The sequence below is a fragment of the Moschus berezovskii genome, chromosome 22 (genome assembly GCF_049115385.1).
Source record: "Moschus berezovskii isolate FMDL1 chromosome 22, NW_MosBer_1.0, whole genome shotgun sequence".
In the NCBI taxonomy this organism is placed as follows: Eukaryota; Metazoa; Chordata; class Mammalia; order Artiodactyla; family Moschidae; genus Moschus; species Moschus berezovskii.
Window position 1 is genome coordinate 13,737,812 of NC_142481.1, and position 24,476 is coordinate 13,762,287.

The 24,476-nt window shown below is 58.5% G+C and overlaps 1 protein-coding gene across 2 annotated transcripts; it reads right to left on the minus strand.

Annotated features, from left to right (window-relative positions):
• Positions 1-230: 230 nt before the first annotated feature.
• On the minus strand, positions 231-23,018 carry LTBP4 (latent transforming growth factor beta binding protein 4). 2 transcript variants are annotated; one of them, XM_055412125.2, is made up of 30 exons: positions 22,732-23,018; positions 19,043-19,234; positions 18,641-18,888; positions 18,462-18,564; positions 18,039-18,113; positions 17,821-17,943; positions 17,142-17,306; positions 15,638-15,787; positions 15,405-15,512; positions 14,704-14,835; positions 14,493-14,618; positions 13,593-13,718; positions 12,833-13,075; positions 11,970-12,095; positions 11,762-11,881; positions 10,811-10,939; positions 10,477-10,602; positions 10,063-10,185; positions 9,696-9,827; positions 8,426-8,557; positions 8,221-8,346; positions 6,872-7,018; positions 5,835-6,101; positions 5,452-5,523; positions 5,068-5,196; positions 4,712-4,858; positions 3,579-3,731; positions 2,231-2,611; positions 1,688-1,840; positions 231-642 (listed from the first exon to the last, which is right to left on the minus strand). In XM_055412125.2, exons 1-30 carry the CDS (start codon positions 22,979-22,981, stop codon positions 488-490), a joined length of 4,659 nt encoding a protein of 1,552 aa, XP_055268100.2. In that variant the 5' UTR covers positions 22,982-23,018; the 3' UTR covers positions 231-487. The 2 variants fall into 2 exon arrangements, with proteins under 2 accessions (XP_055268100.2, XP_055268101.2); XM_055412126.2 differs by lacking the exon at positions 22,732-23,018 and adding an exon at positions 19,782-19,799.
• Between the last annotated feature and the right edge of the window lie 1,458 nt (positions 23,019-24,476).

Genomic DNA, 24,476 nt, shown 5'->3' on the forward strand with positions numbered 1-24,476 from the left:
GAGAGAGAATGAAACGGGGAAAGAGACACAGAAACAGAGACACGGAGAATTAGGCCGGGGACAGCAGCAGAAAGACAGGAGCCAGAAGACAGAGACAGAGAGACAGACACAGGAGAAAAGCTGGGACAGAGCAAGGACGGAGGCGCAGGAATGGGGAGAGGATGCAATATAGTGGCTCAAAGAACAAATTCTGGACCCAAACTTTGAGAAACATCAGGCAGACAGAGGCGGAAGGTACAAAATAGGTGTTTTTTAATTGAACATTTTTATAAAAAGGAGCAGGAATGTGAAGGAGACCGTGGGCTAAGCCTGGGCCCGCGGCGTCGGTAGGAAGGCTGCTCCTTCTGTCCATCTGTCCCACTGACCCTCCTCTCTGCCGGGTCCGGCATCCCTGTGCGCATGTGCGCGAGCGGGCGGGTGGCAGGGTTGCGCAGCAGGGACCCCGCGTGCGCAGGCGCGGAGTGGGCGGCCCAGGGCTGCTGGGGACTCAGGCCCGGGGTCTGGCGGGCGTGCAGTGATGCGGCTCGTGTGAGGGTGCGAACCCTGGGCGGCAGATACAGCGGAACGAGCCATCGGTGTTGACGCAGCGCGCGTTGACACACAGCGGGGCAGCAGCCTCGACCTCGTCACACTCGTTGATGTCTGGGGAGCGGGAATACCAGGAGTGCTATTAAGGGCTGGGAACCCAGGAGCCCGCCTCCCTGGCCCCTGAGGGTTGTGGGTGCTGAGTCTCCTGTCGGAGTGGAGGCTGCTGGCTGTGTGAGCTGGACAGGTGACTTAACCTCTGTGCTTCAGCTCTGTGTTCTGTGAGATGGGTATGGTAGCCCCTAGGACACTGGGGTTTTTGTTAGGAAAACAATATTGATGATGATATAAACAACCACAAATGCGTGTTGTGCCAGACATTGTTTTGAGCATATTACCTGCATTAACTATCCTCCTAATAACCCTATGAGGTAGGTACTGGGCAAACTGAGCCTCAGCATGGGGAAGCCCCTCGCCCAGTGTCACACAAAAAGCCCAGGAAGTTCTCCGACCATCTGGCAAAGACTCTGAGTGCCCAGCCCCCTGTTGTTTCTTAGTTCTGAGTCTTTGGGGAAGTCAGTTCTCTTTGCTGAGCTTTGGTTTACACAAAGACCTCATTGTCATTGCAAATCGATATTCTCAGCTCTGTAAAATGGGTTCTGTAAGATCTACTCATTTTTTCAGATGAGAAAAACTGAGCAAGGGACAGTGACCTGTCTGAGATCACATATCACGCTGCTGGACAGAGCCTGAGGTCTGTCCAACTGCCCCAGAGTCTGACTTGTAACCATTCACTTTCCTGCTGTCTAAACTAGGCAGACATGATTCAAATTCCCATTTTACAGATGGGAAGACTGAAGGTTCTTCAAAGAAGTCAAGCAAATCGCTCAAAGTAGCCCTGGGAGTCCTTAGCAATCACACCTGCAGGATTCTATTCTCTCCATCCAGCTTCAAGCCCAGCCCTGGCCCTGTGGTCACAACCTGGCTTTCCTCACAACCTGACCTCTCCTTCAGGCATGCCCCATCCCTGAGCAAGAATTCTTTCTGATCCCCCGCCGAGCCGTTTGGTTGGTCTTCCTGACGACCCTGATTACCCACCGCTGGTAAAGGTTTTCCACCCTATCTCCAACCCCTCGATGCTGGCCCTGGCCCACCCCCTCACCAACGCAGGACATGCGAGTCATGTCCAGGCGGTAGCCGTCGAAGCAGTCGCAGGTGAAACCCTCGGGGACGCGCACGCAGCGGCCGTGGGCACAGCCATCCAGGATCCCGCATTCCTCCGCCTCCAGTCCCTCGTAGCGCCCAGCCTGGGCGCCTGCGGAGTGTGTAGGGATTTCGGGGTTCAAGTGGGGCCCTGGCCTGATTCCCTGGGTCCCCTTCTAAATTGTCCATCCCGCTCCAGGGCTGTGGGCGGCGCTGTGGGGCCAGGATGTTTACGCTGCTCTGTTCTCTCTAGCTTTTCCCTCTGTCCTCACCGTTTTCTCGGTTCATCTGCCGAGCTGGCTCTGCTCCTCTTCATCTCTGCTCTCTGTCGCTCACTCCAGCTAGATGTCTGTTTTCCTGTCACTCTGAGCCTGGGTCTCCCCCCGACTTCTCTGTTTCTGTCTCTGTCTTCCCGCGTTCCTCCCGCCTTCCCTTCTCCGATCGCCATCTCTGTGCACCTTGTCCTCATCTTAGCGCTCATCACTCGGGCCTCAGTACTCACCAGCATAGCTTCCACCTTCAGGCGACTCCTCGGGCTCTGGGAAAGAGCCACGGGTGTCACGGGGCCGGTAGCGCCAGCGGCTGCTCGGGCCGGATGGAGCAGGAGCCTCGGATTCACCGTAGGGGCCACCAACGTCCTCAAAGTCAGGCATGTCGAAGGGTGGCGTCCCGTAGGGGGCCTCCCGTCGGGCGAAGGGCCCAGGTGGCGGTGGGTAGGGGTCATACGGTAGGACGGGTGGTGGGTACAACTCGGGCCCATAGGGAAGGCCCTGGTAAGGTGGACCTAGGTCTGGGCCATACTCGTAGGGGAGTCCAAAGCCACCTGGCCGCGGGGGTCCATATGCAGGGGGGCGCAGCACGTTGCACAGGGCCTCAAAGTCATCTGCAAATAGGAGCCAAGCCTAACAATCAGCTCAGGCTTCCCCGGCACCGACTATTTATGTCCCCCCTCAGGGAAGAGGAGCCTGGAGGAGATGGTGGGAGGGGTTTGGGCTGAGGCATTAGCGGGGTGTCAAAGGAGCGGGTTGGGGCTGCAGGGTTGGGATCAGGGGTTCTGGAGCCAGGACGGAAGGTCTGAGGATTGAGACTGGGATTCCAAGGCACTGAGGTCAGGAGTACGGAGGACGACAGCTAGAAGTCGGGATCCACGTGATGGAATTTGGGGACCCATGACATCTGGGCCAGGGGCCTATGAAGGTGGGATGGAGGTGTTTTAGGACTGGCAAGTATCAGGGACCTGAGGGGTCAGGATCCATGGGAATGGATCTGAGCCATGGGACCTGGAAGTCAGGGGACCAAGGACCTGGGGCTGGTTCTGGTTTCCCAAGGGCTGAGAAATGGGGGACTCCGGGCTTTTAAGAGAAAAAGTAAGAGGGATCTTTGTTGCTGTGGGCTGGCCTCTTAGGCACTTGGATATGAATATCCAAGCCAGTGGAACTTGGAGGTTTGTGAGCTATGACCAGAGTCTGGGGGCCAGGATGGTAGGATCTGAGCAACTGGCATTTGAGTTCTAAAGGTCCAGGCTTTGGGGGAGGGGTCTCATGGGCTTTCTTGGGGTTCCAGAGACCAGGGGTTGAGGGTCTGAGAGCCCAGACCTAAGGGCCCTATGGGACTGGAACTATGACACCTGCTGAGTCAGGCTCAGGCCTTGGGTTTTCAGTGGTTGAGGCTTGGAGGTCTTTGGGTTGTGACTTGGGGCCTAAGAAACCAAGATTTAGGAATGGGCCGGGACAGAGGGGTCTGAGGGGCTGAGTTTGGGGGGATCTTGGGGTCTAAGACTGGAGTCTGAGGACTGGATTTGGACCCCGAGGGGCAGAGTCTCTGAGTGTGGCCCAGGCAGGTGGCGGTACCTGAGTCCTGTGCAGGGCAGAGGGCACAGTCCATGCCCCAGGCCTCGCCATAGAGGCAGCAGCATTCTGTGTAGGTGGCCTGGCGATCCAGCCGAGGGCGACTGCATACGAGGTCAGCCCCCACTTCCTGCCAGCACACTCCCAGATTGTCATCTGAGGGCAGAGACAGTATCAAGGAAGGAAGAAGACACTCAAGTCCTCCCAAATTGCTCAATCTCCTTCAGCCCAGCCAGCCCCTCCCTATCATTCAGTCCTTCTCATCAGCTGTGATGTGGCTTCGAAAAGTCCTCTGAAGTAGCTCCAGGTGAGTACAGGGCTTGGCCTGGCACGAAGTTATCAAATAGGAGGGAGATAGGGTCTGGAGAGGAGGAATCTATCCAAGCCTGGCCTCTGGAAGGCTTGGTGACCCCAGGGCAGTTGCTTTTCCTCTCTGAGCATTGTTGTTTGAATGACGTCTTAGAGAGAGTGTGGGAGGATGTTGTAGAAACAGTAAGCAGGAGGAGAAGAGAGTTTGGGTCAATGGGCAAAAAGAGAGAAAGGACCCAAAGAAATAAAGACAAACACATCAAAAGAGTCAGAGACTCAGTGAAACACAGGGAAGCAAAGGTGCAGAGAGAAAGACCTAAAAGCGAAGACAGATGCAGAGAGGGTCAGAAATTTAGAGAAAAGCCTAAAGACAGAAACTCATAGAGAGGTGTAAAGAGACAGAGACACACAGGGGAATAGCAGAAAGCATGCTGTTAGCATTTAGTGAGACCAGGTCCTCCTTCTGTTCTTGAAAACAGTATTCTTTAGAACCACCCTCTAAGGTAGGGGCTACTGCCAATCTACGCAATGTGCTGAAAGCAAGCTGTAGGGGTCCAAAAGGGAATAAGCAAACGTGCTTGACCAGCAAGTGGCAGGGAGGTTCCTCTGAAACCTTCATCTTTAACCACGCCAGCTGGCCTCCAGTTTTGAGAGTCAAAAAAGCCAAGACCAGAGGCTAAATGGGGCGTTAAGGGGTGTGACCGAGCCACGCGCGAGGGGCGTGGCCCGGGTGTAGGCGAGAGGCTGAGTGGAGGTTAAGAGGGGCTGGACGGCGTGGGCGGGACTGGGCGTAATAATTGACGGGGCGGGGCGCGGGAAGACTTTACCAAGGCTCTGGCTCTCGTTGGAGACGCAGCGGCGCCGCGAGCCGTCCAGCACAAGTGGGGGCTCGCACGTGCAGTGATAAGAGCCGATAGTGTTGACGCAGCGGCCGCCCTCACAAGCTGGCTCCTCGTCCGCGCACTCGTCATTATCTAGGGAGGCATGGAGGGAGTGATTAAGAAGTAGCCTCCTTCCCTTTGCCCTTTCCCCAGTGCACTGACAATCTGATAAATGGAGTCTAGACTTCAGGAACGACTTCCTGCTGGTGGTGGTCACATTCCAGAGAGGCGCTGGCGTGACCAAGGGTTGGAAAGAGTCCCAGGCGAGGGTGGGGGTGATGGTGGAGGTGGGGGACTCTTACCGATGCACTCCAGTCGCTGGGCGTGATAGTAGTAGCCGTTGCTGCAATAACAGGAGTAGCCCGGGGCTGTGTTCACGCACACGCCGCTCTTGCACACCTGATCTCGGAAGAGCTGGCACTCGTCCACGTCTGCAGGAAAGATGATCATAGGCACGCGCCTCACCAGAGATGGGGGAGGGCCAGGTTGTGGGATGGGCTGGATCGGGGGAGGGGAGTGTGTGGCTGCAGGGCAGGATCAGGAAAGAGAAGGAGGAAGAGACGGTGACAAGGACCCAGAGACAGAGGGTCAGAAGGGGAAAGACAGAGAAACAGGATGAGAGAGAGATGAAGAAAACAGAGACGGTGAGAGAGCGCGGCTGGAGGCTGACGGTGGGTGGGCCTTACCTCTCCTGAGGCTCAGATCTCCGCTGGGCGCCAGGTAGCCCCGGCCATGGGGGCACAATGACTGGTACTCAGCTGCACACAGAGACAAGGCTGAGCCCCCACACCCTGGCCCTACCCCTGCCTTGGGCTGGCTTGTGCCCACTTGCCTCAGTGCTTACTCTTGCCCCATGCCTGCCCTTCACTGCCCCAGACTTCAGCCCCTGTGCCTGTTTGTATCCACCTCTCAGCCTGATGCCCACCTGGCTGGCAAGTCACCCTTGCCCATGCAATACCAGCACCTCTGCCCCTTGTCCAAGTGTGTCCCCTTGTCCCAGCCCAGTCCAATGTCCACCTATTTCTACCCAAACCCTCAGCCCTGCGTGTACCCCAAGGCCCATGCCCACCTGTCTCGGTGCTCGGGCACTGCTGGATGCGGCAGCCGCTGCCCCAGCCCTCACCCACAGTGCAGCAGCACTCCTGCCACGTCACATTCCGAGCCAGGATGTTGTCACAGGCATCCGGAGCCGCGGTGTCAAAGTAGCACTCCCGGCGCCCGCTGCTCACAGGGCCCTGCCTGGGTGGGCTGGGCCGGCGGGGCGGGGGTGGGGGTGGGGGCCTGGCCGGCAGACTGGGGCTGGCAGGTGCATGGGGCTGCGCGCCTGGGAACGTACCTGCGGAGACAAGGGTGCTTTAGCCCAGTGCGGGCTGAGCCTCCAGCCCCTCCCTTATGAACGGGGAGACTGAGGCCCCCGTGTGGCAGAACCAGGCTCCACACCCCTCACCATCCATCGGCCGTGGTCTCTCCCATTCTTGCCTCTTCTCTTTCTGTACTTCTTGCCTCCCTATCTCCCTCTCCCAAGCATCTGGCCCCTCAGTCCACCTGCAGTTCAGGTATAAGAGAGCATTTCCCTGGCCTCCTCATCAACACATCCCAAACCAGCCTGGGAATCTTCATACTCAAACCCAGACCAAGGCCTAGACAGTGCTCCCCAACCTAGGCAGCCCCACAACCTGTCCACGTGGAGCCGTTTGAGCCCCTCTCTCACCTGCCCTCTCCTCCCTCCCTACCCCATGGCCTTTGCCTCCACCACAGTCCTGATTTCTCTAGATTATTACTGTCAGGCTATATTGCTATCTGTCGCCGCTGGATTGTGAGCCCTTTGAAGACAGGGTGGTCTTCTCTGGTCACTACTGTGTTCTCAGTGCCCAAACACCGTGAACATTTGTTGAATGGAGGAATCTGGTCAAGTCAGAACCAGGATCTACTTCTCCTGACACTTAGTCCCACACCTAGGTTAACTCCTGTGTTTTGCAGTTTTTTGATGTTTAAAACAACAGCATCTAACTGATGGCAGCTGTCCACGTCAGGAATGGTTAGATCCCATTACTTTCCTGTGGGGCCAGCAGCCATCAGTTAGGTAGACTTTGATCTCAGTCTCACCAGCAGAGGTCCGAGGGGGAACACAGCGCCCAGTCATAGGGTCAAACTCCTCAGGGCTGTTGGGGCAGACACAGAGGAAGGAGCCTTCCACATTCTCACACAGGGCAGCTCCACAGACGCCCTGTAGCGTCTCACATTCATTCACATCTGTGAGCAGGAGACAACAGGGAAGAGAGAGTCAACAGTGGTAAACTTCTGGAATTCCATAAAAGTCTGAGCTTTCAAGTATTTTAATGGCTCAGATCCCATCCTCTACTTCTGTTCCAGTGACAAACCCTGATTCCCCCACGGGAGCCCTCTGCTCCTCCATTTTTCAACCCATGTGTTTTGAGCAGGTCAAGCAGATTGATGCATTTCTCTGGTTCAAAGACAGGCAGTGACCCAGCTGGGCCAATCAAAGCCAGTCCTGGGGCTTGTTCTAGAAATACGCAGAGCCTCCCTCTGTAGCTAGGGATGGCAAGCTGAGGATGTCAGCCAGAGGTGCGAGGGCCCCTGTTGTCATTGTGAAAAGAGAATCTGCCTGAAGATAAATGCAATAGAGGATAGCAGAGCTGGGAGACAGCTAGGCTCATTACAATTCCTATATTCACGTATCCCCCAAGTTCAAATATTTCCCTGAACTTCACAGTTTTGATTCCCTTTAAAGAAATGAAGCCTGATGTGTTCATATTTGTCAAAACTAAGAGAATGTATAAGAATCATGCATTGCACTGTATGTAAGTTGAACCTTAAAAATATCTGTGAACACATATTGATCGATCTGGTTAATGACATGCATTATGCATGAAAAATTTTTGGGAGGGATATAGTGATACCTGCAATTTAATTTTAAATCTCTCCAAAAAATTAGGTGGATTAATGGAGAGACATGTGAGGAGGCAAGTATAATGATAATAGAATGCAGATCATGGCTGGGCAGAGATTCAGTCTACAGGCCTTTTAACTTGCTGTATGTTTAGAAAATTTTCTCATAAAATGTTGGCAGACTTCCCTGGCAGTCCAGTGGTTAAGACTGCCTTCCAATGTGGGGGACAGGGTTTCAGTCCCTGGTTGGGGAACTAAGGTCCCATGTACTGCCAAACATTTTTTTGTAAATGTTGGGGGGAGAAATGTTTATGTACACTTAAGGTTACTGCACTTCTACTCCCTTATGCATGAATTTTTAAAGCACACCCCAAATAAAATCTGAGTTAATAGGGACTCCTGACTGACATGAAGATGATCTTATTTTCCAAGGTCTAAATTCCATACCCCTAAAAGTTACATGCACTCAGATCTATGGAGAGGAGCAAGCCTTGACCAGCCTCTTCCCCACCCTCTGGCCCCGCCCTCCGCCAGGAGCGCCGTACCCACGCAGTGACGCCCATCCCGCGCCCCCTCGTAGCCCTGGTCGCAGAGGCACTGGAAGGAACCAGGCAGGTTCTGGCACACGGCATGAGCCCCACAGAAGGACCGGTTCCGGCATTCGTCTACATCTGCAACCACCAGACAATTAGGCCGAGGCGGGAACTTCTATCCCCTCCGCGTCTCACCCATGGCCCCTGGGACACGCACCCTGGCAACCGCCCCCTGGTGTGGGCTGGTAGCCAGGGTCACAGGCTGGCATGCAGCGGTAGGAGCCAGGGGTATTCTCACAGCGCTGGGCTCCACAAATCGCTGGGCCGTATTCCTGGCACTCATCTATGTCTGCAAAAGCATGGGGAGGGCGCAGGGGAAAGAGAGGGGAGTCACAGGCTGGATTTCACAGGTTCTTGGTGCTGCTTCCAATTCCTATGCCTGAGAGGTCTCTGAATCTGGTATTCTACGAGTCTGACCAACAAGCATTGATACCTTTTAAGGCAGGCAAGGCCTCATTACCGTTTCTCAAATAGCCTAAACGTGGCCCCACCTCAGGACCTTTGCACTTGCTGTTCCCTTTGTCAGGAACACTCTCCCCTCAGCTATCTGCATGGCTCCCTCTCTTGCTTCACTCCAGAGTCTAGGTCAAGCCCCCCTAATCAGCCTCCCACCCTTATCTAACCTGTTCTCTGTCCATTTATCCTGCTTTACTTTCCTTCTTAAACTTCTTACATCCATGTATTTATTAACATGCTGATTGTCACCTCCCTAGAATCCAAGCTCCACGTTGGCAGGGGTTTGTGTCTGTCCTGTTCCTCCCTGTATCCCCAGGTGTAGGTGCCCCTAAATCATTTGCTGAATGGATCAAAATTATTTACATATTTATTGTCTGTCTCTCCCCCCTAAAACATCAGCTCCATGAGGACAGAGATTTGTTTGTTTGTTTGTTTTCTTTTGGCTGTGCTGGGTCTTCACTGTGGTATGTGGGATTTTTAGTTGCAGCACGTGGGATCTAGTTCCCTGACACGGATCGAACCCGGGCCTCCTGCGTTGGGACTGCAGAGTCTAACCCCCTGGACCACCAGGGAAATCCCATGGACAGGGATTTTGTTGGCCTTATTGCCTGTCCTGCCGCCAGTGCCCCACATGGTAGGGCTTAATGAATTCTTGTGCAATTAATGAATGAGGTCCATGAAATTAGGTTTCCATGAATCAGGGGTCTGGCAACCCAAGAACCCAAGGCAGTCCACAGTCATTTCATCTGTTCCACAAAATGTTGACATGCACACCCTCCCCCACCCCCAAATCTGTGCTGCTTCTGGAAGCGAGCTCTGGTCTGTTTCCTCACATAAGTGTCTCCCCACTGCAGTCAATGTAAGGACACACTAGCAACTTGCTTGCACCACCGATGGGATTAAGTGAAGCCTGGAGCCCCTCCTTGGTCATCAAGAAAGCTCTTCGTGGGGGGCGGGGGCAGTGGTCTCACCGTCACAGGTGCCCTCGGGGCCTGCGTGGTAGCCGGGGTCACAGTCTCGGACACAGCGGTAGGAGCCCGGGGAATTTTCACAACGCTGGGACCCGCACAAGGCCGGGCCCCGCTCCCGACATTCGTCAATGTCTGAAGGAGGAGGCGGGGCAGTCAGATGGGGGAAGCGGCGCGGGGGAAGAGCGGTGGCCAGGAGGGAAAGGAGAACAGGTGGGGGAGTCAAGGAGGGGAGAACAGAGTCAGAAGGGGGAGGCGGGAGACGCGGGGAAGGGGGAAGGAGGAAGCAGAGGGGAGGCAGAGAGGGAGACAAATAGGGGAGACCAGGAAGCAGAGGGGAGAGGGATCTGGCCAGGGCGGGGCCTCGCACCGAGACAGGAGGCGAGGTCTGGGCCGGCGCGGTGTCCCGGAGGACAGATGCACTCGAAAGAGCCGTCGGTGTTGGTACAGATGCCGCTCTGGCAGAGGTCCTCCTCGCTGCATTCGTCCACGTCTGCGGGACAGTGTAGGCGACCGCAAGTCAGTCTCCTTCTCTGCCTGACACTCCAGACCACGCCCCTCCACCGCCTTTTCCCCACCCCTATGGCTCCGAGACTCTAACGCCTTCCCCACCTGCCTTAGGCTCCTCCCTTTCCTGAAAGCCCCACCTCCCCGACGAGCTTGGCTCGAATCTTTCCATTCACTGACCAATTTACCCAGACTCCGCCCTTTCCCCCTTTCCTCTCCAACTCCGCCCCTCCCTTTCCCCACCCTTTCCCGGTTCAGGCCCGGCCTGGGTACCGACCGAGGCAAGAGGCTCCGCGGGGTCCAGGCCGGTAGCCGGGGGCACAAGTACAGGCGAAGGAGCCGTCGGTGTTGAGGCATTCGCCGTGGGGGAAGCAAAAGTCGCCCTCCAGGCACTCGTTCACGTCTAGGGTACCCAGAGTTCAGACTGGGTCACCAGGCCCGCCCCCGGGACCCAAGCCCCACCTCCAAAGTAGCAACCCTGCTCGCAAGCCACGCCCCAGACGGCCAGTTTGTAAATTCCACCTGTACAGTCCCTTACTCCAGCTCCCACCTCCCCACCAGGCTTTTCCCAGGAAGCCAGGGCCCACTCCCAGGCGCCCCCCCCAGCCCACCTGCGCAGGGCCCCGGCCGACCAGCTGGCGCCCGGTAGCCTGGCTCGCAGCTGCAGTGGAAGGAGCCTTCGGTGTTAGTGCAGTGGCCATGGGGGCCGCAGGAGGCGCTCGAACTGCATTCGTCCACATCTGCGGAAATGGGGATTTCAGAGGAGGTTCTGCTTAGGGACACATGGATGGGGGTCAGAAAGAAATGATGGGAAGTGTCTTGGGTTGGACGTGAGATGAGTCAGCAGCAGAACTGGGTAAGGGAGACCAGGGCTCCCTAATCCTGGGAACCATCTTTGGGGGATCCTGTGTCTGGGTTTCTGGGAACTCCCTGTGCCAGGATCCTAGGGGCAGGTGAAGGGACTGGGATAGGGGTCAGGTATTATAAAGCAGGATAATTGGATGCCATTCTGATGAGTCAGGGGTCTGAGTCTCTGGTCAGGGGTTGGGATCCAGGATCATGAACCCAATCAGGTCCCAGAGAAGGGACCCTGAGAAAGGGCAGGGGAAGTGAAAAAGACAGGGTCAAGCATCACACAGTCAGGGGTTATGGTCAGGGTTATGGTTGGTAGTTATGGTTAGATCGGATGTCACAGTCAAGTTTAGGGGTCACAGGTCGAATACAGGGCCAGAGGACAGGAGGGGCACAAATGCAACCGGGGTTGGGGTCCCAGGGTTATCAGCAGGGTTCATAGCTAAGGTCAAATGTCACAGTCAAGTTGAAGGTCATTGATCACAGAGGCAGAAGTCACATTCAGGGCCAAGGGTCATTGTCCAGATCAGAAACTGCACTCTGATCGGGGGGTCAAGTCTAGATCAAGAATCACAGTCATGCTCTGGGGGTTGTGGTCCAGGTAAGGGGACTGAGATACAGGTTAGAAGGCTGCAGGTCAGGTCAAGGGTCACGATCTCGGTCAGGAGTCATGAGGCAGGTCCAAGGTCACACCCAGGGCCTGATCTTACCAGTACATCGGCCATGGTGCAGGTGGTGACCAGCAGGACAGGCCCTGCACTGGAAGGATCCGGGTGAGTTCACACACTCCTGCCCAGGACATGCCAGGTGGTTCTCACACTCGTCCACATCTGGGGAGCAGACAAGAGTGCGGCTTTGAAGTAGTGGCCCAATGCCCGCCTCATCCATCCACATTCCTCCCTCCCTCCTCGGCCTCACCCTCGCACTCGGAGCCGGCAGCATTGGGCTGGAAGCCTGTGGGGCAGACGCACTGGAAGCCACCTTCCGTGTTCTCACACCGGCCATAGGCACAGGGCGGGGGGCTACGGGCACACTCGTCCACATCTGGGGCAGAGGAGGCCAGTGGGGCTGAAGAAGGGGACTGGACCCCCCTACCATCACCACCCACCCCAACATTCCATTCTGGAGGCAGTGTCCTGGACCTTGCTCAGGCTGCCCCCTCCTGCCAGAAGGACAGATCCTTTCATTGCTTCCCCATTAATGGTCTCTCCAACTGCCATGAAGTGGCCAAGACACCACCTCCTGCATGATGCCTTTGTGCCTCAGCCCTGTCCCTTCCTAAGAGTTCCCACAAGCACAAGGTGGGTAGTTTAGTCACTAAGTTGTGCCTGACTCTTGCAACCCCATAGACTGTAACCCACCAGACTCCTCTGTTCATGGGATAGCTTGGGCAAGAATACTCTGGAGTGGATTGCCATTTCCTTCTCCAAGGGATCGTCCCAACCCAGGGGTCAAACCTGTGTCTCCTGCATTGTACATGATCTCCTGCATTGCAGGTGGATGCTTTACCGCTGAGCCAGTGGGGAAGCCCACAAGCACAAGAGCATCATCCAAGAAAGGGGGGAGGACTGGAGAGCACCCTCATATTTGGAGAAAGGGGGAAAGACTCTGGAGCCAGACTCTCCCCATGCCCTCATTGTCCCCAGGCCTCTGTCCCTGTCCTCCTCCACTGAATCTCATCCCTCTGCCTCTCTGCTGCACCCCCCCACCCCAAACCTGTCTCTCTCCGGTCCCTACTGCAAAGGGGCGGGGCGGAATGACTTTAGACTTGGCCCCCTCACCTTGGCAGGGGGCCCCAGGCCCTCGGGAGCGGAAGCCAGCAGGGCAGGCACAGTGAAAGGAGCCCACTGTGTTGTCACAGCGGCCCGGCCCGCACGGCGGTGGCTCCTGGGCGCATTCATCCACGTCTTCTTCACATGCCGAGCCCCGGAAGCCAGCGGGGCACACACAGCGGAAAGAGCCAGGCAGGTTCTCACAGACCCCTCGGCCACACAGGCCCGGGCTCTGGATACATTCATCTACATCTGCTCAAAACAAGGGACCCAGGTCATACCTACTTTATACCCCTCCCCTCATACTCTATTCTGCCTCCCTGACCTCCATCACTCTGACCTTTCACCCTGCACCATCCTGCCACTCTGTCCTAATCCCCCTGCTCTCCATCCTCCTCACTCTGCCATCCTATCCCTCATCATCCTACCTCCATCCTCTATCCCTCTATTTTTTCAATCCCTGTGAAGCTGCTTGTCTGCTTCCTAGAACTCTGTCTTTCTAGTCCATATCAGCGGGCCTCCTTAAACTCTGTCCTTCATAACTCTACCCTTTCATCTCCACCCCCTCCCTCTGTTTCTCCAACCTCCATGACTCAGCCTTTCTGTTTTCCATCACTTGGCCTCTCCGTCCCCAACCAGGCTGCCTGTCTGGTTCTCAGAGCCTGGCCTCTGTCTCGAATCAATCAGCCTCCCTCTGCCTCCTGGCTCCGTCTCAGCATCCCGCACCGCTGCTGCTCTTCCTTTCCCCCCTACATGCCCAGCCCCTCACCCTGGCAGCTGGCTCCGTGGGGCGCAGCCTGGTACCCCGCGGGGCACACGCACAGGAAGCTGCCTGGCGTGTTCTCGCAGCGCCCACGGTCACACGGTGGCGGCACGCGGTGGCACTCGTCCACGTCTGCGGGCACAAACAGGGTAACTGGGGCTGGGGCAGACACTCCGCCTCCTCCCCTCCCCCAGACAGACTTGGCGGGGGGTGGGGGGCGGGGACGGCAGGGGCGGAGTCAGGCTGGGGCAGGGGACAGGCTGAAGCGGGGGCCAGGGGCGGTAGAGGGGCTCGGAGTGGGTCGGTTTAAGGCTGCGGCGGAGTTTCAGTGGGGAGGACAGGACCTGAGTTGGGGACCCAGCTTGGGAAGAGGCAGAGAGGGGAATCGTGAGGGTGACAATTTGGGGGAGGGTAAGGACTGGGTAAGCCAAGGGCGGGAAGGGCAGCTTTGCAGACCCAGAAAAGGGAAGGCAGGAGGGGGGCAAGGGTGGATTGAGAATGGGGCAATAGTGTGAAAGGGAGGAAATCAGGAGTCACGGTGATGAGATGGGTTACAGCAGCTGAGGGTCAGGGGACGGGCCTTTGAGAGGGCAGGCACTAGTCTGGAACATAGAAGGGGCGGGGCTGCATGAGGGGCGGGGCCAATGGAAGGGCGGGGCCAGGACCCAGCACCATAGAGAAGGCCCGGCAGTAGAAGACAGGGACCCGCCCCGACGGGAAGGGCGGGCAGGTCGCGAAAGAGGCAGTGGTGGGGCCGGAATTGGTCTGGAGACTGGAGAGGGGCCGGGGGCCAGGCCAAGGCAGTAGCTGGGCTGAAGGGACGTGGGAAAGCGTGCGAAGGCGGGGACTTCTCCAGAGGGAGAGGTGGAGCGAGACCCCGGCTGGAGTGGGGCCTGGATTTCTCACCCAGACACTCCGTACCCCGCGGGCTGGCTCGGAAGCCCGGCCCGCACACGCAACGGAAGCTGCCTGGCGTGTTTTCGCAGCGCCCGGGAGCACAAGGCGTGGGAACGCGGCGACATTCGTCCACGTCTGAGGGTACAGAAGGGCCTGGTCAGGAGGTGACAGCATGCAGCCTCCCGCCCCGCCTCCATCCTCCCCGCTCAGCCTGGCTCACCGATGCAGTGTGTGCCCTGTGGACTGAGCCGGAAACCGGAGTCGCACGCGCAGGTGTAGCCACTGGGCCGGGGGATGCACCGTCCGCGGCCGCAGACCTGGGGATTGCGCTGACACTCGCCTGCAGAGGGACCTGCGGGGGTCCAGTGAGCCAGGGTTCCCCCATGTATGAATCCCGTCCCTTTCACCCCAGTACAATTCACTCAGATCCTCTACCTAAAACACCCTCCTGGGTGTCCCTCCTCAAACCCAGTCTTCTCCCTCTGATGCCCTTCTCTATCATGCGATGTTCTCATCAGGTCTTCTGCCTGAATCCTCCCATACTGCCAACCCAAAGTTTCCATTTTTTAATATTTTACTCTCCAGCCCGCTGCCTGAAATATGTTCTTTTTGTCCTGCGCGAAAATCACTTATTTGTCTCACATTAACTGAGCACTTCATATCTCCTAGATACTTCACAGACAGGTTGTTTAATCCTCACAGTAATGACAGAGAACTTGCACCCAGGGCTGTCTGTCTCCAGCCCCTGATGTAAACACTACCCCACCCAGCAAACCTTGATCTTTTCCCACCCATTTCTTAACGCCTCTGGCTGTCAAATCCCTATTTGTTCTATTCTAGAATCTTCACAGTGGAGCCTCCCTCCCTGGAATTCTTGCCTGTAATATCCCACATCAATGCCCTCACTTTCCTCTACCACACCTGATTCCGGGATCTCAGGACCAGTCCAGGCAGGGATGCTGGGCAGGGGAAGCTCAGGGCCTGGCCGGGGCTCAGGCCGAGGTTCTGGGCGATGAGTGGGCAGAAAGCCTGGTAAAGAAGGGGTGTCAGCATTGGAGACCTGGATTTGGGTGTCCCTAATCATCTCCCCTTTTTTTGGTGAGTCGGGGGCAGCCCCTTGGAGACAACACCCCCTCCTCCAGAAACCAGCTCACCTGAGGGTGGTCGAGATGTGGAGGGTGGGGCACGGGGCTGGCTGAGGGACACTCGGGGTGGTTCCTGGCCCAGGGGTCTGGTGTTGTAGCGGAGGTCGGAGGCCGAGTAATGGTAGCCAGGGCCGGCTGGGCAGATCTCCCGAAACCCCTCTGGTAACAGGAAAGGGAGAAAGATGGGCAGAGAAAGGGCAAGAGAGTAGGGGGAATGAGAGGGAGGGGCGGTGAAGGAAAAAGAGAAGAGGGAGTTGAGGCTCTGGACTTGATCGTGGAGAAGGCTTGGCCTGGGGGTGTGTTAGAGGTTTGGTTTGGATGCTGAGATGGGGTGGTACCCTGGCTAAAGAATGGGACATCTCAGAGGCTAAGGGTGGGACCAAGGATGTTTTTCCCTCTTTGGGATGATGGCAGGGACAGGAGTTGAAGGCGGGGTCTGGTTTGCTGTCTACAGGGACAGGCCAGGAAGCAATCAGGTCCATTGTGGGGTCTGGTTTTATGCAGAAAAAGATTGCCAGGGAGGTGTCTCGGAGAGGGGTGTGTCTTGGGCGGGACCCAAAGCTGAAGTTAGATAGGAGATTGTGTCTCAGAAGCTGGGGACTTGGCCAAGCCTCGAGACAAGGGTGGGCAAGCAGTCTATCTCAAGGGCTACGAGAGGTTGAGGCTGGGGGTGACGCTCATGGGACACAGCCTAACTTCAAGGTCGAGGGCCTCAGGTGTGGGTGTGGCCCAAGGTGGGGTGGGCCCTATTTGCTCAACTCTGAAGAAAGATGGGAAAGATTGAAGGTGGGAGAAGGGGATGACAGAGGATGAGATGGTTGGATGGCATCACCGACTCAATGGACATGCTGCGGCTGCTGCTGCTGCGTTGCTTCAGTCGTGTCCAACTCTGTGCGACCCCATAGACAACAGCCCACCAGGCTCTGCCATCCCTGGGATTCTCCAGGCAAGAACACTAGAGTGGGTTGCCATTTCCTTCTCCAATGCATGAAAGTGATAAGTGAAGGTGAAGTTGCTCAGTCATGTCCAACTCTTTGCAACCCCATGGACCGCAGCCTACCAGGCTCCTCTGTCCATGGGACCCTCCAGGCAAGAGTACTGGAGTGGGTTGCCATTGCCTTCTCCTCAATGACATGAGTTTGAGTAAACTCCAGGAGTTGGTGATGGACGGGAGGCCTGGTGTTCTGTGGTCCATGGGGTCGCAAAGAGTCAGACACGACTGAGCAACTGAACTGAACTGAAAGAAAGGCGGGCTTCCAAGGTGGCCCAAGTGGTAAAGAATCCACTTTACCAATGAAGGAGATACAAGAGGCTCCGGTTTGATCCCTAGGTCGGGAAAAGCCCCTGGAGTAGGAAATAGCAATCCACTCCAGTATTCTTGCCTGGAGATTCCATGGACAGAGAAGCCTGGCGGGCTACAATCCAAGAGGTTGCAAAGAATCGAACAGAGAGCACGCACGCAAAAAAAAAAAAAAAAAAAAGTGCTAAAGAAAGGCAGGCAGGAGGCACTCACCTGAGCCAAAGGGTGGGCAGAGCTGGCAACCCCGGCCCCAGGCTTTGCCTACACGGCTGCAGCAGCAGATCTGTTTGGTGATGTTGCGTAGAATGGGCAGCGAGCAGCCGCCATCTCGAAGCACGCGGAAGCACGGCCCCTTGGCCTCTGAGATCACGTGTTGGGCTGGGGAGGTCGGGGAGGAAATTCTTCAGGGAAGGGTTGGCAGTGTAGTGGACTAGGGGATCTGGAAGGAGGGGAATGGTCCCAAGGAGGGCTCGGTGGATGTGAAGGGCATCTGGGAAATCTCTGAAAGAGTCTGAAGAAGAGCTGGGGCGGGGGGCATAGAGGTCTGAGAAGGGTTCTGGGCTTGGGGAGAGTCTGAGGGGGTGAAAGGGGGTCTGGGAAGGATCGCAGGATCTGAAGTATCGCGAGAGATGAGGAAATGTAGGGGCTTGAGAGGAGCTGATGCAAGTCTGGAGATCTGAGTTGAAAAGGTTTGAGGGGTTCTTAGAGGAGCGGAAGAGGTTCCAGAGAGTCTGAGAGTCTGAGATGTGTGGAAGGGGAGGTACGAGTGACTGGGGGAACCAGGGAATCTGGGAGGATCTGGGAGGGTGTGGTCTAAGGGAATTAGACCCAGGGGTGCTCGGCCATGAGGATAGGGTGGACACGGAACCAGCCTCAGACCCCAGCGGCTCACAGATGCAGCTGCTGCGGGACGAGTCGAGCAGAAAGCCGTCGGGGCAAACGCAAGTGTACCCGCCATGCGTGTTTGCACACTCTCCGTGCTGGCAGCGCCCGCCAGTCGCGCACTCATCCACATCTACGAGGAATGTGGTGATCCCAGAGGCATCAGGGCAAGCTCCCCGCCAGCCCCTTCCCTAGACCCGAGCTCTTCCCACCCTTGCCCCAGCTCACCTTCGCAGGACCCATTAACCCTTTCGAAGCCAGTTGGACACGGCCCATCTGGGGCGCCCGCCTGGTGGGTGTTACCTGTGGAGAGAGGAGAGGGGTGGGCCAGGGGCGGGAGGAGCGAGAATGGAGTGGGCGGGGGCGAAAATGGGTGGCAGGATCTAAAAGGTGTTGAGTATGGTTTGAGCGCAAGGTCAGCCTTAGGTTGGCGAATGGCGTGAAGGTCGGGTAAGAACAGGGTAGCTAGCCAAAGTCAGAAAGTGGGATGGATGGTCCCAGCTGGTATGGGTGGGTCTAGACTGGAAAGGATCCCCACAACGGGATAGGCGTGGCTAGAATTCGTGTAAGGGTACATCTACGGGCAGAGGGAACGGCAGGGTTCTCAGTCCTCCCCAGCTCCGAGCACCTTGGGGACATCCTGGGGCTTACCCAGGAGCTCCGAGCACGACTGACAGTCATGAACGCCCCAGGCCAAGCCGGCCCCTCTGCAGCACACCTCCTGCGTCCGGAGCCCGGGCAGCGGGGACGCACACTGTGGGGAAGTGTAGGGTGAGCGCGCCCCCGCGCGGCGGCAAGCTCGGGGCCCCACCCCACCGGCCTCCTCTCACTTCGCCTCCACGCAGCTCCCGAAAGCAGTAACCGAAGCCCGAAGAGTCTGAGTAGCCGTCCTCGCGCGGCGCGCTCTGTGCCAGCACTGTGTAGGGCGCTGCCGCCTCCGACCGTGCCGCCGCCTCCGCCCGCGCCACTGCCTCGGCATCCGCCTCCTCCCAAGGGCCGGACACACGCTCCACCTGGTGCACCACCACCGACGCCTCCTGCGGGTGCTCCACGTGGACACTCACCATAGACGCCACGCCTGGAGAGAGGCAACGCGGGGCAAAGTGCGAGTAGGAATGCGGGAAAAGGGCGCAATGGAGAAGGGTACTCAGGGGAAGGAAGGAAGCATGGGAGTCAGAGGAACGACGAGGTGGTGGAAGGTAGGGAGGGAACTCTGGCCGCACTCTCCTCACCATGTTCATCATCGCGGTGGTTGGCCAGCGGCATGGTGTACACAGAGCGGGTGAAGCCTGGCATGGCCGGGGCCGGGGGTCGGGCGCCTGATGAATGCAACTGGCAGAACTTGCCAGCGAAGTCCGGGGGACAGAGGCAGCGATCAGGCTTCACGCACACTCCTCCATTGTGACAGATCAAGGGACACAGGACTGGGGAGAGAGCGAAGACACTCAGGGTCGGCAACCCTCCTTGCAGCCTCCCTTGGGACGAGAGCACCCTCACTTAGTTCAGCCCCTAACGTTATAACTACAACCCTTCACTAGCTCAACCCCTAACGTTATAACTACACCCTCAAAGGTATCACTCAGTTCTAAGTCGTTCAGCCTTGAGTCGTCTTGTGTCATCTCACTAACCCTGGCCACTGGCACTGGCTGGGTCCAGCCCCTGGAGGTGTAGCCCCGCCCCCTGAGTCCACTCGCCACGCCCCAAGCTCCTCCCTCACTTGCATATCGCCCCGCCCTCCCTCTCAAGTCCCACTTTCCGGCGGAGTCCGAGGCTTACTGGCCCCACCCAGATAGTGTTGGCCCCGCCTATAGGCTCAGCCACGCCCGCTCTAGCTCGTGCCTTCGCATTTAGTCCTGCCCATCATTTGCTGTTCCAGCCCTGTCAGACCCAGCGCTTGTCACTTCCATTGACTAAAACTACACTTCAGTCACTCCTTGGCACCATCCGGTGCTCGCAACTCAGTCTCCTTACCATTCTAGGCACGTTTGCACCCCGTGCGGCCGGTTCAAGTTCCGCCTACAGGCTGTACGTTTCTCTCCGCCCCGTCCCCGCCCACATCGCGTTCTTCTACCCTAGGGATTGCAAACCCCGCCCATCGAGGCGTCTAACCTGCTGCGTTTAGCCCCACCCACCTCCCCTTCCTCACGTTAGTTTGCCCTGGCTCGCTCGCCCGCGCTCCTCTCATCCCACCTCCCCGCTATCTGCGCGTCCTAGCCCCACATCCCCGCGCTTTGTCTCCGCCCACCTCCCCTCTGGCTCCGGCTCCCCGGTTCCAGCTCTGACTTCCCGCCTCCGGTAGCCCCGGGGAGGGGCCAGCGGGAACGCGCCTGCTCTTCCGTGTGCGCGTCCCCGCTGGGCCTCTGGCCACCTTGGGGCGGGGCATTGCCAGCTGTGCGGCGGGGTAAACAAAGAGACGGGTGCGGCGGGGGCAGGGCGGCGGCTCCTCGTTCTGGACCCTTGGGGGAGCCCCGGGCCCGCTGAGCCAAAGAAGGCCGGACACATCCTGAGAGGGCACCCCCTCCCTTTCTCCCCTGGGGCTGCTGAGAACAGCTGGAGACAGCTGTGCGGAGGGGAAGAAGGGGGCAGGCGGCCGGGGCCGTCTAGAAAGGCGTGTGTGGGATTTTGAGCCACACACTGGAGACAGGAAAATATAGAGGGAGCCCCCTCAACTTGTAAGGGTACGGAGACTGTACTCCTGGGAGGTGATCAGTTAGAAGGCAGCATTCCGCCGTTCGAAGACCTCAGGAGGTTTCTGGAACAGAAAGGGAGCCGATCCCAGAGGAAACGGAGGCAGAAGGAACCTCTTTAGTCCTTTTGGGGAAAGTTACCTACGTATTCTTGCCTGGAGAATTCCAGGGATGGCAGAGCCTGGTGGGCTGCCGTCTCTAGGGTCGCACAGAGTCGGACACGACTGACGCGACTTAGCAGCAGCAGCAACCTACTAATGGGACTCTAGTGACTAAGAAGGAACGGCCAATTTGAGGGTGCTGAGAGCAAGGTGGAGATGGAGTAGTGGAATTCTTGGGAGTCCCCAGCACATGAGAGCCTTAGCTGTCTGGGAAGATTCTAAGATATTGTGGAATACCCCCTTCCCTCTCAGCTAAGGAATAAGGTACCCCAGTCTTTAGATTAATGGCTGCTTGAGGGGAGCACAGTATCTGGAGTCCTCTTGGGAGAATTAGCTGATCAAGACCAACTTTGGGTTTCTCTGAAAATAGAGGGCTCAGAAGTTTCTGGGGCAGGGTGTCAGCTGGGAGAGGACTTGGATACCCAGCAATCAGGGATCTCTGACGGGATTCAGTTAGAAGTAGAAGAAAACGGAAAACTTTTTCAGGAAGGGAATTCAGCTAGAGTAGAGTTATCACTGTACAGCCTTTGTAATCTGGGGTTTCCCCTGGAAGTGGGGAGGAGTAGCTGAGGGACAAAACTAGAGTTCTCTGGTGAGGGGCGCAGTTTGGGGCAATTACATCAGAAGAATGGGCGGGAACTTCACTGAAGGGGCTGGTCTCTGGAGTCTGTTGATAGCGGTGCGGAGGGACATGGGGACTGAGGGCAGAGATTCTCGGCTCCCCTAGTTAGGGGGCTCAGGCCAGGACTCCAGGGTGCTCTAAGAGGGGTTCTTAATTAAGTGGCAGACTTAGGAGAAGCTTATCTAGGAATCAAGTTTCCAAAATAAGAAGAGTCTCTTTTGGGGGCAGCGGTCGGGGGAGGGGGCATTTCCGAGCCATCAAAGACACTGCTTTGTCTTCTCTTGTCCAGAGTGTAGCCCCCCCCCACCCAGCTCCCTGAGGGCTCCCACACCCAGGGCGGGCCGCTAGATGGGCACAGGCAACTCCATGTCCCACACCCCTGGAGGGGTGAGGAGCTGAGGACATCGAGGTCCTCCCGAGGTCACCCCCACCCCGGCCCTCGCAGTCCCCTCCTTGCGCCTCCAGGGGCTTGGCACCCGCCTGGGCACGGCGCCTGGCACAGGCCCGTTGAGGCTGGGCCGGGAGGGAGTGAGGGAAAGAGGGAGGAAGGGGTGGAGAGAGGGAGTGGCAGCGGGCGGGGGCTCCGGCGAGAGATGAGCTCACGCCGGCCAGGGCTGCGTTGGCGGGGGGCCAGGCTGGGCGAGTTCTCGGCGCCAGGGGCCCCCACTCCCCACTCCAGAGGGCCTCCGGGACTGGGGGCAGGTAGGCCCAGACTCTGAGAGCCCACCCACCACCACACCCTGGAGCCAACAGGTGGCCCACCACCCCTACCTCACCTGACTCCCCCAGCCCCCACCAGGGCTCTCCATCTCTAGAGGAGCCTGGTGCGCAGACCCTCCTGTGTCCTCTGCCCCCCAGGGGGCGCCTTTCCCCCCATACCGCCTGTTGGATTGCTCTTCCACGTGCGACCCTTGCAACTAGGGATCTTGGAGAGACCCTCCTATGAACACCTTTCCTCTCAGCTCTCAGGATCGACTTTCCACACCCCAATCCCCCTCCTCACAGGCACTCCCATCCTAGACTTTCCTAATGCCTCCCACCCAAAGAAGAAGAAACGGGAAACCGCTTCTCAAGGCCCTGGAACGCTCCCTTGGACTCTGGGGACCCTGCTCACAGTCGCAGGATTCAGACCCCTTTTCCCCAAGCTCCAGAGCCCCTCAATTTTGAGATTCCCCACTTTGACTCAAAAGCAAGAAAGTCAGCCCCCTTCGCCTTACATGGGACACCACAGGTCCCTGAGACCCCTCACTGCTTGCAGATACAGGACTCTCAGGATCCAACCCCAAAAGCCAGGAATTTGAGGCTCTCTTCCTCAAATAAGCCGGGGACCCCCCAGCACTCTGGCACAAGGAATCTGGGATCCCTCTTCCTGTGGACTGTCTCCCTCATCCCCAGGGATCCTCCTCCTCCCCCCGGGAACGCCTCCCTCGGGACCACCACCCCGCACTCACAGGCGCGGAAGCCGGGTCCCCCCGGGGCCGCCCCGCCGGGCGCGCCGCTGTCCACGCTGGTGGTGTTGCGGGGCGCGCAGGTCGGGGTGCAGCGGGGGCCGGTGGGCCCATGGACGCAGCTCAGGCCGCACACGGCCGGGGTGAAGCGCACGCGGAGGCGCTCTCGGGGTCGACCTAGCCCGGGCTGCGACCGGAGCAGCGCCAGCAGCACCAATAGCGACACCCAGAGCAGCCGCGCGCCGCCCGCCATGGCTGCAGCGCCGCGCTCCGCCGCGCCGCCGCCCCAGCCCGCCCGAGGGGCCCGGCCGCGCCCGCCCGCCCGCGGGGGAGGGCGGCCGCGCCCCCGCTCAGGCCCCCCCTCCCCACCACTCCCTCCCCGGCGGCCGCGCGGGGGCGCGTGGGGCTGGGCGCGCAGCCAGAGGCGCGCAGGCTGGGCGCTAGACTCGGAGCGGGGAGGGGGCCGCCCCCTCTGCTCCCGCCCCGCATCAACAAGTGAATGGGGCCCGCAGGGGAGCGGTGGGGAAGGGAACAGGTGGGGGCGGGCCGGTGGTCCCCCCTACACCCCACCCCAGACCGGGCTGAGTCCTTAAAGAGGAAAGAGTAGTGGGGGCCGCATTTGGGGAGCAGGCTAAAGGCTGTCCCAGCCTCAGTCACAGAGACAGGGGCTTCATCTGGGTAGGCGATTGTCATGGCACATCTGGGCAGCCAGGTGGCACATCTGGGGGGGAGGAGAAAGGTCGGTGCACTTGGGCACACGAAGTGATTGGGGGTCTGCTTGGTGGGCAGGGCGCTGGAGGGGCCCACTTGAGGACGCAGTCACATCTGACCCGGACCCTCACACCTGGGAGGAGAAGTCAGAATGGATTAGGGGAAACGGTGGAGGGAGATGGTGGGCGGGGGTCTTCACATCTGGCGGAAGGCCCACATCTGGAAGACTTTAGGGAGGAGGGGACACATCTGGGCTGAAGGCCACAGCAGGAGGGAGACTTTTGAGGGTAGCGGAGCCTAAGGGGTGTGCTAGCCCAGGGGCTGCGAGCTGGAGTTGGAGGAGGGGGGCAGGAGGGTCGGGAGAGCAGTGGGAGGCCTTTGGCCCCTAGCCGCCCCGCAATTTGGGGCATTCGGTGGCCCGGCAGGCGCCAACCCGCACAATCGCTTTTGTTGTCTGGGCTAGTTCGGGCGCTCTCTGACGGGACAGCGCCCCCCTCTTCGGCCGCGGGGAGCCCGGACGCTTGGCTTCCTGGCCCCACCCTCGCGGGTCAGCGCCTCTGGCCCGCGTCTAGTCCTGTCCCGGACTCACCTCTCGCAGCCGGACGCTGGGGTCCCTAGAGGGGGCTGAGTCCTGGGGAGGGGTGCAGAGCTGCAGTGGGGGGCGGCTAGGCGGCGGCTGCACCGTGGGAACCAGACGGCTTTATCTGGCCCGGAACCCCCCCATTCCCCTTCACCGCCTACCCTCCCAACCCGGCGGAGGAAGGGCGGATGTTCTTACCCCGGGACTGGCCTGCAGGGGCGCGCTGTGGGGGCCTCCTTCTCAGCAATGCCCGGGCCCCCGGCCCGCGGGGCCGCCGCCGCCTCAGCAGGGCTCGGGCTTCCTGCAGCCTGGGTGGGAGGGGGCAGAGAAGGAGTTGTCACCGAGGTTAGGCTGACCCCCTTCCCCCCACTCCCGCGGCTGGAAGGGACCTCCTACATCAGGAGGTCTTTCAGTGGAGGCTCTGCATCCCCCTTCCATCTCTTTCTGGGGATCAGGC

What these genes read in the sequence shown, in the direction of transcription:
- LTBP4 (XM_055412125.2), bottom strand. Translation starts at nt 22,981, where the DNA reads ATGGCGGGCGGCGCGCGGCTGCTCTGGGTGTCGCTATTGGTGCTGCTG. An exon ending in GGATGGGCGTCACTGCGTGG is followed by an intron (nt 7,019 to 8,220) that starts GTACGGCGCTCC and finishes TCCTGCTCACAG; the next exon opens with ATGTGAATGAATGTGAGACG. An exon ending in TCCCCCTCGGACCTCTGCTG is followed by an intron (nt 6,102 to 6,871) that starts GTGAGACTGAGA and finishes TTGTCTCCGCAG; the next exon opens with GTACGTTCCCAGGCGCGCAG.